The following is a 14,232-nucleotide window of genomic DNA, read 5'->3' as shown; positions in this document are numbered from 1 at the left end:
GACAGTGTATGTTTAATTTCTAGTTGGTCCTTTTTCATATCCTCGAGGGTCTTGTTAAATTTATCGGCCTTTTCTAGGAAATTCTTGAAAAACCTTATAACCGTGGTTTTGAACTCTATATCCAGTCGTTTGCTTTCCTCCATTTCTTTCGTTTGTGATCTCTTTCTTTGTCTCCGCATTTCGCTGCTTCCCTGAGTTGGTAGAGTAGCTTTGTGTGGTAGGTGTTCTATAGGGCTCAGTGGCTCAGCCTCCCCCAGTTACCTGAGGTGGACACTTTTGGTGTACCCCTTTGTAGACTGTGTGCACAGCCTTATTGTAGTTAAGTCTTGATTGTTGTTGGTATCACTGGGAGGAATTGACCTCCAGGCCAATTGGCTGTGAGGATCAGCTGTGTCTATGCTGGGAGAACTTCCGTGCTGGAGACACCCTTATGAGACAAGACTTGCAAAATTGCAAAAGCCTCTGTGCTCAGCTTGGATGGGGTGGAGTCTCAGGGCTGAGCAGACAGCCTTGGCTTCCCGTCATCCCTGCCCTATGAGGCCCCTGGGTCTCAGTGTTCCTCGGTAATCGCTGTAAGCACCTCTGAGAGAAAGCCGCCCTTGAGTTTTGCCCACTGCCAGACAGTCCAGTTTCTCCCCGAATGAATCTGGGTTCCCAGAAACTCGCCCAGAACTGGAGTTCAGCACAGTCGGGAGCTTCCGTCTCCCTCCCACTTTAGAAAGCCAGCCGCGCACTCAGCTGCACATCCTCTCTGTGTGCGTGTGCCTCCAGACCTCTGCCTCCGCAGCTCCCCTGAGTCTCAGTGTGCTTCCTCTTTTCCTGACAGTCCAGTTTCTCCCCGAATGAATCTGTGTTCCCAGAAACTCGCCCGGAACTGGAGTTCAGCGCAGTCAGGAGCTTCCGTCTCCGTCCCACTTTAGAAAGCCAGGCGCACACTCAGGCGCCTGTGCACTCAGCTGCCCTTCCTCTCCGCGCACTCGCGCGTCTTCGTACCTCAGCCTTTTGCAGCTCCTCTGATTCTCAACGTGCTTTCCTCTTTCCTTCTAGTTGTAGAATTTCCACTCAGCCAGCTTTCCTGTGGTTCTGGATGGTGTCCGTTTTGTCTTTTAGTTGTAGTTTTGATATTGTTGTGCGAGGCAGCAGTTTAGGTGTTTACCTATGCTGCCATCTTGGTTTCTCCTCTCTCTAAATATCTTATTGTACTGTAATCATCCTTCTTATGATGATGATGTTATGGGGTCATAAAGTACCTTATTAAGTTGAGAACTTTCAACTTTCACTTAAAGAAAGCACTTTATGGCTTTTCTTTGTCATATCTAAGTTGCCAGTATCACTGCTTTTGTGATTTGGGGCATTAAGTAAAATATTATTAAGTGTTTGAAAATATGATTAAGTGCATGAACAAAAGTACTATAATACAATGACAGTCTATTTGATAATTGAGACAGCTACGAAGTGACTAACAAGCAGGTAGTGTATACAGCGAGGATACACTGGACTAAAAAATAATTCACATCCTAGGCAGGGCAGTGTGAGATTTTCATCATGCTACTCAGAATGACACACAATTTAAAACTTATGACTGTTCACATTTTCCATTTAACATTTCTAAACTGCAGTTGATTGTGGGTAACTGAAACCACTACTGCGTTGCCACTCTAGAAAAAAAACCCCAAGTATCATCTCCACTGTATGCAGGTATTCCTTGACATACTCAAGGGATATATCTATATTTATATATATTTTAGGAGGGGGGAAAAGAGAAATATCGATGTGAGAGAGACACATCAATTGGTTGCCTCCTGCACGCACCCCAACCAAGCCAGGGATCAAACCTGCAACAAGGTACATACCCTTGACCAGGAATCTAACCCACAATCCTTTAGTCCACTGGCCAACACTCTAACCACTGAGAAAACTGGCCAGGGCAAGTTCCCTATTTTTGCTTTCATCCATAAAAGAGCATAATAATGCTGAGAAAGAAATTCTTATATAAAAAAGTAGCTTTACATACCTGCATTTTTTTCTCTTGCTCATTTTCTCCAATCATTCCAGTACCTGTTATACTTTCACTTCCATCAATGGACACCTATAGGAATAAAATAAAGCTTAAAAAAGTTTTACATTCTGATAATTATTTAGACAGGGTGATAAGTACATGAAGGTTCATTATTGCTTATTTCTGTGTGAAAATTTTCATAATAAAAACTGGGAAAGTAACCTTTTAAACTATATGAAAAATATATATTCAATACAGGGGGAAAAAACAGCCCTTTTGATGTAAAGCTTAATTGAGACTTTCCTTCACCTTTTCCAATCTCTGATTTCTACTTCTTAATTCATAAGTTCTACTTATACTTTATTATTTCTCTTATGGCACTCACTCATCCTCGAATATAACTTTTATGAGTTACCCGTCACCCACTTATTTTCTATAAGCTCTTATCCCATCCCCTATTTTTCCAATATTTCTTTCTACACACTTCTTTTAAGATGTTGATCTTCTCCTTGATGCTGTCTGATTCTGACTATGAATTGCCAGTTTCTTATCGGATACAGTATACTTTTTTGTTTTCTTTTCTTTTAATGAAAAATAAAGAAGAAGGCTGTTCTTGACATTGTAAAATCATGTACCTTTGCTGCATACTGTTCCAAAGCACTGATGGTTTCAGGGTCAATCGTGGCATCCCCAGTGTGCAGACCTGCCACTGTACCATCAGCCTGAATTGCTAGGATGGTATCAGACTGTGGGACTTGCACTGCATGGTGGATGTAAGCTGTGGTGCCATCTTCCAGTTGAACTGCCTGTAACGCGCTCTGGTCATAACTATCTGAGGGAATGGAAGAGAATGGCATTAAATTAAAGGTAGTCTGATGAACAGTTACATATTTAAAAGAAGAAGGGAATGAAGTTTTACTGAGTAGTTACACTGAACCCTGACTCATGTGCTTTACATGGGCTATTTCAGTCAATCCTCATGATTCTGTGAGGCAGGTACATTTACCACCCCCACTGTACAAATGGGAAGTTGAGGTTTTTGGAAGTAAAGTCACTTTCCATAGGAATCAGGAAATAAATAAAATTAATTGTCAAAATCAGTATGTCAAAAAACAAGGGTCTGAATTCATGTCAATGTGACTCCAAAGTCCATGGTTTTTCTCCCCTTAAATAACCAAACAAAGCTATACACAGCATTATGAAATAGTAAATCTGTCCAACTAAAATGAACCCATGATTAACTCCCACTGCTAAAGAAAAAATATATTTTTAAGATTATTTTTAAAAATTTATTAATTTTTAGAGGGAGGGAGGGAGGGAGGAAGGGAAAGAAAAATGAGATAGATAAATAGAGAGAAACATCAGTTTGTTGTTCTAACCATTCATGTATTCATTGGTTGATTCTTGTATGTACCCTGACCAGAGATCGAACCAAAAACCGTGCCTTTTCGGGATGATGCTCTAACCAACTGAGCTACTCAGCCAGAGCTAAAGAAAAATTTCAGAGCTTATTTTTCTCATCTTTAATTAAACAAATTTACTTACAAATTTAAGTATTCTAAAATTTAAAAAATTTCCCTAAATGAAACAATCTATATAAAGAAACAAAAATAATTTTTAAAAATTTCCGCCTTTGGTTTCACAACTAGTCTTTCTAAAACATGTTGCAATATTCTATAATAAAATATTTTTTAAAGTAATAACAATAGCCAGCATTTATTAAGCATTTACTATGTAACAAGTATTGTTCGAAGTGCTTTACATGTTTGCACATTCTTTCATCACAACAACCCTATGATGTGAATCCTGATTATAATCCTCATTTTATAGGTGATGAAACTGAAGCACAGGGAGGTTAAGTAATTTGCTCAAAGTCACACAGCTAAAGAATAGCTGACCAAGATTTGAACCCAGCTATCTTGCTGCAGAGCTGTGCTCATTACACCTATGAATTCCACCTCAAACCCTTCCCTGGTCCTCCCCACATGAAGCTAATAAAATTAGTATTTTGCTCTATTTGCTTCAGATATTTTAATTTAGTTTTTATTTAGTTTTATCATAATAGGCAAAGAAGTTCTATTTAAGAGAGAAAAAAGCCAACAATTTAACTTTAAAATGTTTAATTATATATATATATATATAATCTTCACCCAAAGATATTTTTTCCATTACTTTTTAGAGAGAGTGGGAGGAATGGAGGGGGAAGGAGTGTGAGTGTGAGTGAGAGAGAGAGAGAGAGAGAGAGAGAGAGAGAGAGAGACATCCATGTGAAAGAGTCACATCAACTGGTTGCTTCCCACATACACCCCGACCAGGGCGGGGATCAAACCTGCAACCGAGGTATGTGCCCTTGACTGGGAATCAAAACCATGACCCTTCAGTGCTTGGGCCAATGCTCTAACCACTGAGAAAGACCAGCCAGGGCTAATTTCATATTTTAAAAGTAGCCTCTATTTGAAATCCTTCAGGGAACAGGGAGTTGTTATCCCGAATTATTATAGGACAGCTCAAATTATCAAAGTTTTTCCTTAGATTGTGCCAAAATCTGCCATCTTGTATTTAAGACCAAGTATAATTCCTCTTTTATAGGACACTACTTCAGTAACTAAAGGCAGGTCTTATTTTTCCCATGTCTCCATTTCTTCCTTACTTTATTCACATTTCCAAAACTATTTTACCTTTGGAGGTATGGTGAATAAAGGCTGTAGTTCCATCTTCTAACTGCACGGCTTGACCATCCTCTAGACGTAAACTGTCCCCTGCTCGAGAACAATGCTTACATTTAGATCTCATGTTTTCTGATCATTCGACAAAAGAGTAAAATAAATCATTGAACACATTATAAAAACTACCCTTGCTCTATGGGTCCTTGAACATTTAAGTAATTTCAGTAAAGCTACTCTGAATAAGTGTTTAATGGCAAAAAGATATTAAGATATTCTTACTTATATTAGGAATATGTACCAGGGGATAAGAAGAGTTGAAAGAAGAAAAAGAAAAAAAGGGGAAAAAAATCAGAGACATGTAGGATTTAGATAATAGAAATATTAGGACTGTTGCACACTTATCTCAGAGTGCAGTCCAGTAGGTTCTTTTCTATTATTTTGCAAGAAAGTCTCAATTAAGTTAAAATGGTCTTTATAAGCTCTATGTGACATCTACTGATCTTCCCTTTCAGAGGAGGACTAGAGATCAGGACTGAGTTTAAGTAGTAAGAGGAGCTTGAGGTAGCAAATACTGAAGTATGAAAAGGAGGAAGGTTAAGTAACATCAAATACTTACTACTTTTAGGTATGGGTACATGTTGAACATAGGCAGCAGAACCGTCTTCCAACTGAATGACCTGGCCATCTATGAGTTTTCCATCTGAAACAAACATTTAAGCCAATAAATTAGCACAAACAAAAATTTTAAATTTTATACAATTTCAAAATGATTATCAACTATAAAAACATACACTACTTAAGATCATGTTCATCTTGATTCTTCCCTCAATGTTCTGAGGCAATTCAATAACACATCCAGTGATCCTACAGAAAGCAGAAAATCCTCCCTCAGCCATCCTTCCTCCCCTCCAATTTTCAATTAGACAAGTTTAAGAGGAAGAGTGGCTCATTTTAGCAGGCTACATGGGTATAACCTCTATATGCCTTTCAGAGCCACCTAGGAACAGTACTCTGACTAGGGGGAAGCTGAAGCTGGGAAAAATAGACAATATGTCAGTGTATGTGAGGCCAGCTGTCATTCTCATCCCTGAATATATTTCTTAAAAATATTAAATAATAATTTGAACTAAAAAAGCAAGAAAGGTCTTACTAGAATTAGGTTGGGGACACTCCTTCTTCCCTCACTAATTTTGATACTCCACAGTATCTTCTGAATATCTCAAAGCGTGTCCCCAAATTATTAAAACAATATTTAAGTTAAACTGAGCCCAGTCAGTGTGGCTCAGTTGGTTGAGTGTCCTCCCATGCATAAAAGAGGTCACTGGTTCGATTTGAGGTTGGGGCATATGCTCAGGTTGTGGGCTCAGTCCCCAGTGGAGGACATGCAGGAGGTAGCCAATCAATGTTTCTCTCTCTCTCTCTAAAAATCCATAAAAACATATTTAAAAAAATAAGTTAAACTGAAACTGTTGGAAATCACTATATGCAATACAGCATCTTTAGGAGGGATTAGGAAGGGGTATAGTTGCTAAGTTAAGATAATGTATAGTTGCTAAGTGCTCAACTCTGAAGTTATTATACATTGCTGATATTAACCAATTGGTTATATATGAGGCACATACCTTTAGAATTGTGTTGTATATAAGCGGTAGAACCATCTGCAAGTGTTACTGCTTGCAAGCTTACACCTTCCATATTTTCTAAATTGTCAGCATCTATCATAAAAAGATAGTTATTTTCTTTAGATAACATCATATGTACATGCTATTTATTTTTTTTAAATGAAAATTAGGCAAAAGGCAGACTGCTTAATTTAGACTCAAATGGAACTTTTTCTAGTACTTACAAAAATGTTTCCCTGCCCTGCCATACCCAGCATCCACATCAAGATAAAAATGCCATCCAAAGGCTTAGCTTTGGGTTGTCTTTAGGTAAACAAGAAGAGGGAAGCAAACAGTGTTGTGATTTTTCATTTTCTCTTAAGATAAATGATATTTCCAAGCCCACATGATCCCTTCAAACAAGACTGCTCACCTGCCACAGTTACTGCCTCTGTCAAGCACAGGGTAACATGCTGAGCCTCCATTCCTCCTCCAGGAAACTCTGTCATTCCCTGAGAATCTCGATTGATTTGGGCTAACAACATTTTTTACCTTGAAGAAAAATATAGACACTTGAGAACAAAGAACAATGCATAGAAAATAAACGCTAAAAAGAACATTTATGAATCTTAAAAAAAATGCTAAGTAGTAAACAATGTTTGAAATAAGCTGAAATTTCACTGAATATGCAGGGTAAGAGTATGAACCCAAAGTCCAAGGCATGCTTTTCATAATTCACCAGTGAATTATTGAACACACTGACAAGTCTTGCCTATCAGTTTTGTACCATGTCTAAAACTCCCATAATTAGAGTTCTTTGGGTTTAACATGATTGAAGATTCCCACTTATAACCCACTAGCAATCTTGTTGACTCAGTCTTCAGAAATCTATCCTGAATCTGCCCACTTCTCACAATTTTCACCATTACTTCCCTGATCCAAGCCATTGCCATCTATCACCAACATTACTGCAAAAGCATCCTAACTATCTCCCTGCTTCTACTGTGACCTCCCCACAGTCTCCTCTCAATACAGCAAGCTCAAGACCTTCTGAAGACTTCTCAAAGTAAAGCCAAAGTCCTTATTCTAGCCTAGAAGGCCAATGATCTTGCCCCTCATTTCCTGCTGCTCTTCATCTCATTCCTTCTATTTCAGCCGCTCTTGTGTCCTTGCTTTTTCTCAAACATACTTGATGTTCTGCTGCCTCAGGACATTTACATTTGATGTTCCTTCTGCCTGAAACATTCTTTCCAATATTTTCATTATTATTCCCTCATCTTCTTCAAGTCTTTGTTCAATGCCACTTCAATGAGAGCTTCCTCATTCATTTCAAACTGCACCTCCTACCCCTAACCATGACATCCCTATCCCTCTGCCCTCCTTCATATTTCTGCATAGTATTATTGACATATTACATGCATTTACTTATTTATTTTGTTTCTTGTCTATTTCCCCCTCCACTAGAACAGATAGGAATTTTTATTTGTTTGATTACTGCTGACTCAGGTACCTAATAAACAGTTGGCACTTGGAAGATATACAATAGGTGCAGAATAAAGAGATGAATGGCTCTTGTACCAATCACCACCACAACCCCCTTCCTTCCTTCTCCTATCTCTAGGTCCCTTTACCTATGTAGACTCTTAAGTGGTTTCAAACAGGAGTTGGGATAATTTAGCTGCCCTGGGCCAGGGAACTGGACAAGAGTATCTTGAGGACCTTTCCAGATCTAAAGATCTGATTTTCAGTGTCAATATTTAAAAGCACAATATGGCCTGGCCAATGTAACTCAGTGGTTGAGCGTTGATCTGTGAACCATGCTCTCTCCTGTTGTTTCTTCTACCTTAAGCCCTTCCTTTGTTTCACTGTCCTCGGCTTTAATAAATGTACTCTCAAAATAAAAAAATAAATAAAAAAGGAATGTTTAAGTTTTGATAACACAAGCATTTGTCCTTTTCACTCAATTATTTACAAATCTCCAAATAACTCTAATATAGCATCAATAGGTAGCTCACATGTCTGAAATAAAAGTTCTCTCTTGTCTGAAAGCTGGTCAACTATTAAATTTTTTCAGAAAGGCTTTAGTACCTACAGTTTTGATCCTAATGGAAAAAAATCTACATCAACTAAAAGATGAAAAAACAGCTATTTCCTGGACACCAATTGCTGGCAAATAGAAACTTCTATAAAATACACATCTGTTCTTATCATTCTGCAATAACTCTTTGAAGCCCCCAAGGTGCATGATCTCATTCCTAGCCCAGGATATCTTATATACCTCAATCCCCCTTCCTATCTCTGAACCACTATCATGTGGGGGTCTGTATTAAATTTGGTTTTCTCTTGCTAATCTGTATCATGTCTGTTTGATTATTTGACCAGCCCGAAGAACTTTGAGGATAGAGGAAAGTTTGTGATTTCCCCATAATTGGGAATTCATGTTTTTTTTAAATATACATATAAATATCTACATTTAAAAAGTCAAGTGGTTACCTCCCAGAAATGGGACCAGGAGACTGAGGGTGGAGTGGGGAAGGGACTTAATTTTTACTGTATATCTTCTGTAAGTTAAAAAAAAAAAATTCACCATAATTATGTCTATGATTTTAAAAACTAAAAGTAGTTACTATAAACAGTAAAAAGCATTAATAGAGAAAGCAGCACCTAGCTTTGCCTCAAGGATACAAAGACTAGGACATATATGTTTGGGCATAAAAAGATAAATAAGCATTTCCTAGGGGTAGAAGAGTATACAGGGCAGCCCAAACACAGGGAACAGCCTTTAGCTGTCACTGGCCCCTCACTGCCTGATCCAGTCTGCCCATTAGACTATATCCTTCCAAATATGTGCTGTGTCCTCTGGAATTTTTAAAAAATATATTTTATCGATTTTTTATAGAGAGAAAGGGAGAGCCATGGAGAATTTGAAACATCCATCAGCTGCCTCCTGCACACCCCCTCCTGGGGATGTGCCCGCAACCAAGGTCATGCCCTTGACCGGAATGGAACATGGGATCCTTCAGTCCACAGGCTGATGCTCTATCCACTGAGCCAAACCGATTAGGGCTGGGTCTCTGGAATTTTTACCCCTAAGATTATATGTTCAATAAATATCTAATGAGTTTAACGTATCTCATGTTGCAGAGTGCTTTAAAATTGTCCTCTATTATATACACCCTGCCATGCTGACCTTCTAGTTTCTAGTGATACACCTAACTCTTCCTGCTTTTGCACATATTGTTCAGTGTTAACTCTTATCTGAAATATCCATTCTACCACCTCCTTATTCTCTATCACAGAACTGTGTCTCCTTCATAGCAGAATTTCATTTATCAGAATGTCTAACTGAACTCTTAAGTTCCATGATGGCAAAACCCCTATCTGTCCTATTCACCCCTGAATTCTTGGAATGCCTGGCACCTGGTACATGCTTACTAAATATTTGTTTAATAAATGAATACAATTTGTATGCCATCATGGCTGGTTAACCGATGGGATTAAAAATTAGGCCTTCTTTTATCCCAATACTCTTTTCCATTGCATCTCACTTTTCACAATATGCTACTGCATTATATATATATATATATATATATATGGCATGTATAAAGTGTCATTCATTTTAATGATTCCAATTTCTTGTGACCATTACTTCATATTTTATAAATCTGTGTTTACAATACTAGGCCAAAAGCTTTCATTATTTAACTTAAAAATGTGTACAAATAGCACATTAACATATATGCTATGACATATTAAGTACAGTACTCAAAATACCGTATCATTCTAGGAACTACAGATTGTATTTTAAAAGTTAAAGAGGTGGGTACCTGGTAGGTTGACAGACTGGACTTTCTTCAAGTCACAGCTTTGCTGTGTAATAGCTGGACAAGTTACTCTAATTTCAGTTGACTCACTTGCAAAATAGGGATTACTCCAGAACTTAAGTTTATAGTGAAGTTAATACGTTTATATACATATGTAAACCACTCAATAAATCATTCAATTCAGTGCCTACTCAAAGTTAAGTACTGAGTAAAGTGGTATTTTAAGTACAACAAACATAGTTTGGCATTAAATGCCCATGTCTACACATTAACGGACAAATTATTTCCACAGGGTGCAGAGTTCCCACTACAGCACAATTTTAAAATGGGATTAGATCCATGGAAAAGTATGGAGAAAAGTTTATTATTGTTTTCAAAATTTTCTTTTCTATGAGGGAGATTTCTCAGTCTAAATCCATCTTAAAAACAAAATAATTTTGATTAACAGTATAAGAAAGTTTATGTTTTTAATTTTTAAAAAATTTTGATTTGAGAAAGAAAAGGGAGAGCGAGTGAGAGAAACACATTGATTTGTTGTTCCATTTATTTATGCATTTAATGGTTGCTTCTTGTATGTGCCCTTCTTGTATGATTGGGGATTGAACCCACAACCTTGATGTATGGGGAAGAAGGTCTAACCAACTGAGCTACCCAGGGAGGACCACAATAAAGTTTAAATACTGTCTCACAAATTAAACACAGAAAGCAGCAATGACATATGTAACCCAAATCTTAAAAAATCTCTGTCCTGAAATAAAGCAAGGAGCAAAAAGACTCAGAACTAGGTGAAACCTCAGGTTAAAACAAAAAAGCAAAAATTAGATTAAAAATGTCAAAATTGAGTAATGATGAAAACCTCAGGACTCAGAAAATTCTCCTCATGTGATCATAAACTGCATGTACATTATAAATAATATCAGCTTAAGTAATAGTAGAGGTACAATTTCCCAAGCCAGGTAGGTCATCTTTCCATGAGGAACACAATGAATCCTTACTTTACAGCAATATCTCCACTTGCAGCCAAGGGCTATGAACATTTTGCAGATCATGTGTCTGTTAAGGGACTTTTATATAAAAACCTCTTACAACTCAGTAATAGACAAACAATCCAATTTTTAAAAAGGGGAAAGTAGCAAAATCAACATTTATCTAAAGAAGGTATACAAATGGCCAATAAACACATGAAAAAAATGCTCAATACCATTAGCCATTGGGAAATGCAAATCAAAATCCCTAAGACATGCCACTTCATTCCCACTAAAATGGCTACTTATCAAAAAGACTGATAATAACAAGTGTTGGCAAGGATATGAAGAAATGGGAATTCTCATAATTTGGAAAACAATTTGACAGTTTCTCAAAAAGTTAAATATACTACTAGTTACCAACTATATGACCAAGAAATTCTATGTGTGTGTGTGTGTGTGTGTGTGTGTGTGTGTGTATATGTATACATATATATATATAATCTCCAAGAAAAATGAAAACATGTCCACACAAAAACTTGTACACAATGTTCATAGCAACATTACACATAAGAGACAAATGGTGTAAACAATCTATATGGCCATCAACAGATGATGGGTAAATAGAACATATTATGCCCATACATGAAAGAAATGGCAATAGAAAGAAATGAAGCATCGATAATGCTATATAACATGAAGGAAACTTGCAAATACTATGCTAAGTTAAAGTCAATCAAAAAGGCTCACATACTGGAAATATGAAATGTTCAAAATAGGCAAATCTGTAGATTAGTAGTTGGGGAAGGGGTGGGTGGGAGGATTAAAGGGAATGAGAGTAACTCAATGGGTAGTTTCTTTTTGGAGTAACATGTTATAAAATTGATGGTGGTCATGGGTTGGCACAACTCTCAATATACCAAACCAACTTAATTATACTTTAAATGGGTGAATTGTAAGGTATGTGAATTATATAAAGCTATTATATAAAAAATTATATAAAGCTATTTAAAAAAGTGGGAGAGGCTAAGTAATTTCCAACATACACCTGAATTAGTTGCAAATCTTATAATCTCATCAGGTTTTGGATGACCATCTTATCATCTAAACACTTAATAATGAAATACTAAGTATTGCACAGATTTTTGTCAACTACAGCAAAACCACTATCTTTTAGTAAGATGCAAGACAAAGCTGACCACAACCTCGAACCTACAGTTTTTCACATCCCACAATGATTATACCAGCTGATTAGACACTTCCAAAGCAAAAGCTTAAATTCACTTTAAACATATTTAGCAATGGTATTTTTCCCCTATTTTTTTGCTTAACTTCGTTAATCCCGGGGACGGGGGAGGGGAGAACGTTTAAAATATTATAAGAGGGAATAAATTGGTTCACGTTCCACAATAACATGTTACAAAGCAACCGAAGGATTTGTTCACTCTTTGGCCAAAACCGACAAAAAGGAGGAATGATAAAATTGACTATTTCTAATATTCGGTGTTAGGCCTCAGTGACCTAAATATTTATTTAACTGAAGAAAACAATCTGCGCACGATCTAGGTGGGAGGAAATTCTAGGTGCGATGTTGAGGCGGGGTCCGAGGGGACCCACGGCCGGCCCCGCCGCCGGCACCACAGCTGGGGCCCGGTGCGGTCCGCGGCCCGCCGTCCCAGCTGGCGGAGCCTAGCCTCGGGAGCGCCTGGGGACTCGCTCCGCGTGGTCTAAGGCGCCGCCAGGCTCCAGAGGTCTCCGCCCTCCCATCCCTATCCGCGGCGGTCCCCCGAGGGGAACAGGCGGGGCACGGCGCGCAAAAACAACGGGGGGGAGGGGTGGCGTTCTCGGCGAGAAAAGGTCCGCCGCCTCAGAGTGGCGGCCGCGGGTTATTAATAAACTCCGCTTCTGCCCGGGCGCCGCTGCCGCGGCCGGCCGTAAATTCAGAAGGGCCTTCGGCAGAGGCTGAGCAGCCGGAGTCAGGGCCGGGGCCCAAGCGGGCCCGCGCCACTGCGCTAAGGGCGGCGGCCGGGCGGAGAATAATGCACACTGGGTAAAAACACATTTATATACGAACCTCCGAGAAAATTTTCCAACAATTCCTTCGTCCGACCACCATGCACCAGGACAGGAAACAGCCGCCCGGCCCCCAAGCCCCGTAACCCGCATACGCAGTCTGAAACCCGCCCCCAGCTTCCATTGGGCTGTCACTGCGTCACTCATTAGGCAGCTCCTGCTTGCCATTGGCTCAAATTTAGGCGACGCGAGAAACCAGCTTATCCACGCCCCATTTTCGTGACGTCAGGCCGTAAGAGCAGCGCCGGAGTGGCTTGCCTAAAATGCGGAATCGAAGTTCCTGTGTCTGAGTGGTTGGCAGAACCGCTCATCCCAGATCGGCACCGCCTCGCTGGCAAGTGAATTATTCAGATTCCGGGGCCCCAGCGGGAGACGCCATTTTGTAGCGAGGGAGGGAGGTTGGTCCTTGTGACTAGCCGGGAGGGAGAAGGGGTGACTGGCGCCATTTTCCCCACAGGGGCTAGGAGGTGATCTGGGCTCTCCCGTTGGGCTTACTGGAGCACGTTCTGGAGAGTGGTTGGGCTTTGCCTAGCGATTTCCGAGCATCGCCCTGTTGGGAGGGAAATGGTTGGGAGGGCTAGGACAAGGATGGGATGCCTAGCAGCTCCCTGGGGGCTATCGGTGTCAGCTGAGGCCTTTGGTCCTGGATGAGGGCTTTGCTTTCCTGAGAGCTGCTGTATGTCAGTCCGCGACTGCCAACCCTCTCCGCGCCTGTCCAGTCTCCGGGGCATCGACAATCCGGCGGGAGGGTGAGCCTCCTACCCCTGCCGAAGTGTCGGAGGAGCTTGACAACCGGGAATGGTTTGGGACTTTGTTCGGAGATACTGCGGATCTTTTATCACTTTCGTGTTGTTTAGGTTCAGAATTTGAAGTCGTCTGTAATGGTCCTTTTTCACTTTATCTTTTCTATGTGTCGCGAATTAAGGGAAAGCCAAAGGGTAGGGAAAGCATAACCTCGGGTTCCCTGAACGTAGTAAGAATGAATACATATTAATTGTTAGGTTTAGGTAATAATTTGTAGGTATCAACCCCAATTTAAACTGCCCTGGTGGCTCAGTTGGTTGGAGCGTCCTCCCGGTTCACCAAAAGGTTGCGGGTTTGATT

General features: G+C 39.7%; 1 protein-coding gene across 5 annotated transcripts in view; it reads right to left on the bottom strand.

The window, feature by feature from the left end:
• Positions 1–13,252, bottom strand: part of ZNF143 (zinc finger protein 143) — a gene marked incomplete at its 5' end in the record, with an annotated part of 35,927 nt that extends 22,675 nt beyond the window's left edge. Inside the window, 7 exons of one of the 5 annotated variants that reach the window (XM_080642561.1) lie at positions 2,015–2,089; positions 2,635–2,831; positions 4,678–4,761; positions 5,282–5,365; positions 6,288–6,380; positions 6,700–6,801; positions 13,126–13,252. In XM_080642561.1, the coding sequence (XP_080498687.1) occupies positions 2,015–2,089; positions 2,635–2,831; positions 4,678–4,761; positions 5,282–5,365; positions 6,288–6,380; positions 6,700–6,801; positions 13,126–13,252 (762 nt within the window). Of the gene's footprint in view, positions 1–2,014; positions 2,090–2,634; positions 2,832–4,677; positions 4,762–5,281; positions 5,366–6,287; positions 6,381–6,699; positions 6,819–10,093; positions 10,711–13,125 lie in introns of those variants that run through there. The other 4 variants (XM_080642558.1, XM_080642559.1, XM_080642560.1 and 1 more) reach the window with 4 other exon arrangements.
• Positions 13,253–14,232: the final 980 nt, after the last annotated feature.

Source organism: Plecotus auritus (assembly GCF_963455305.1).
Source record: "Plecotus auritus genome assembly, chromosome: 9".
Classification (NCBI taxonomy): Eukaryota; Metazoa; Chordata; class Mammalia; order Chiroptera; family Vespertilionidae; genus Plecotus; species Plecotus auritus.
Note: the sequence above shows the minus strand (reverse complement) of the source record. Positions and strands in the feature narration are given on the sequence as shown.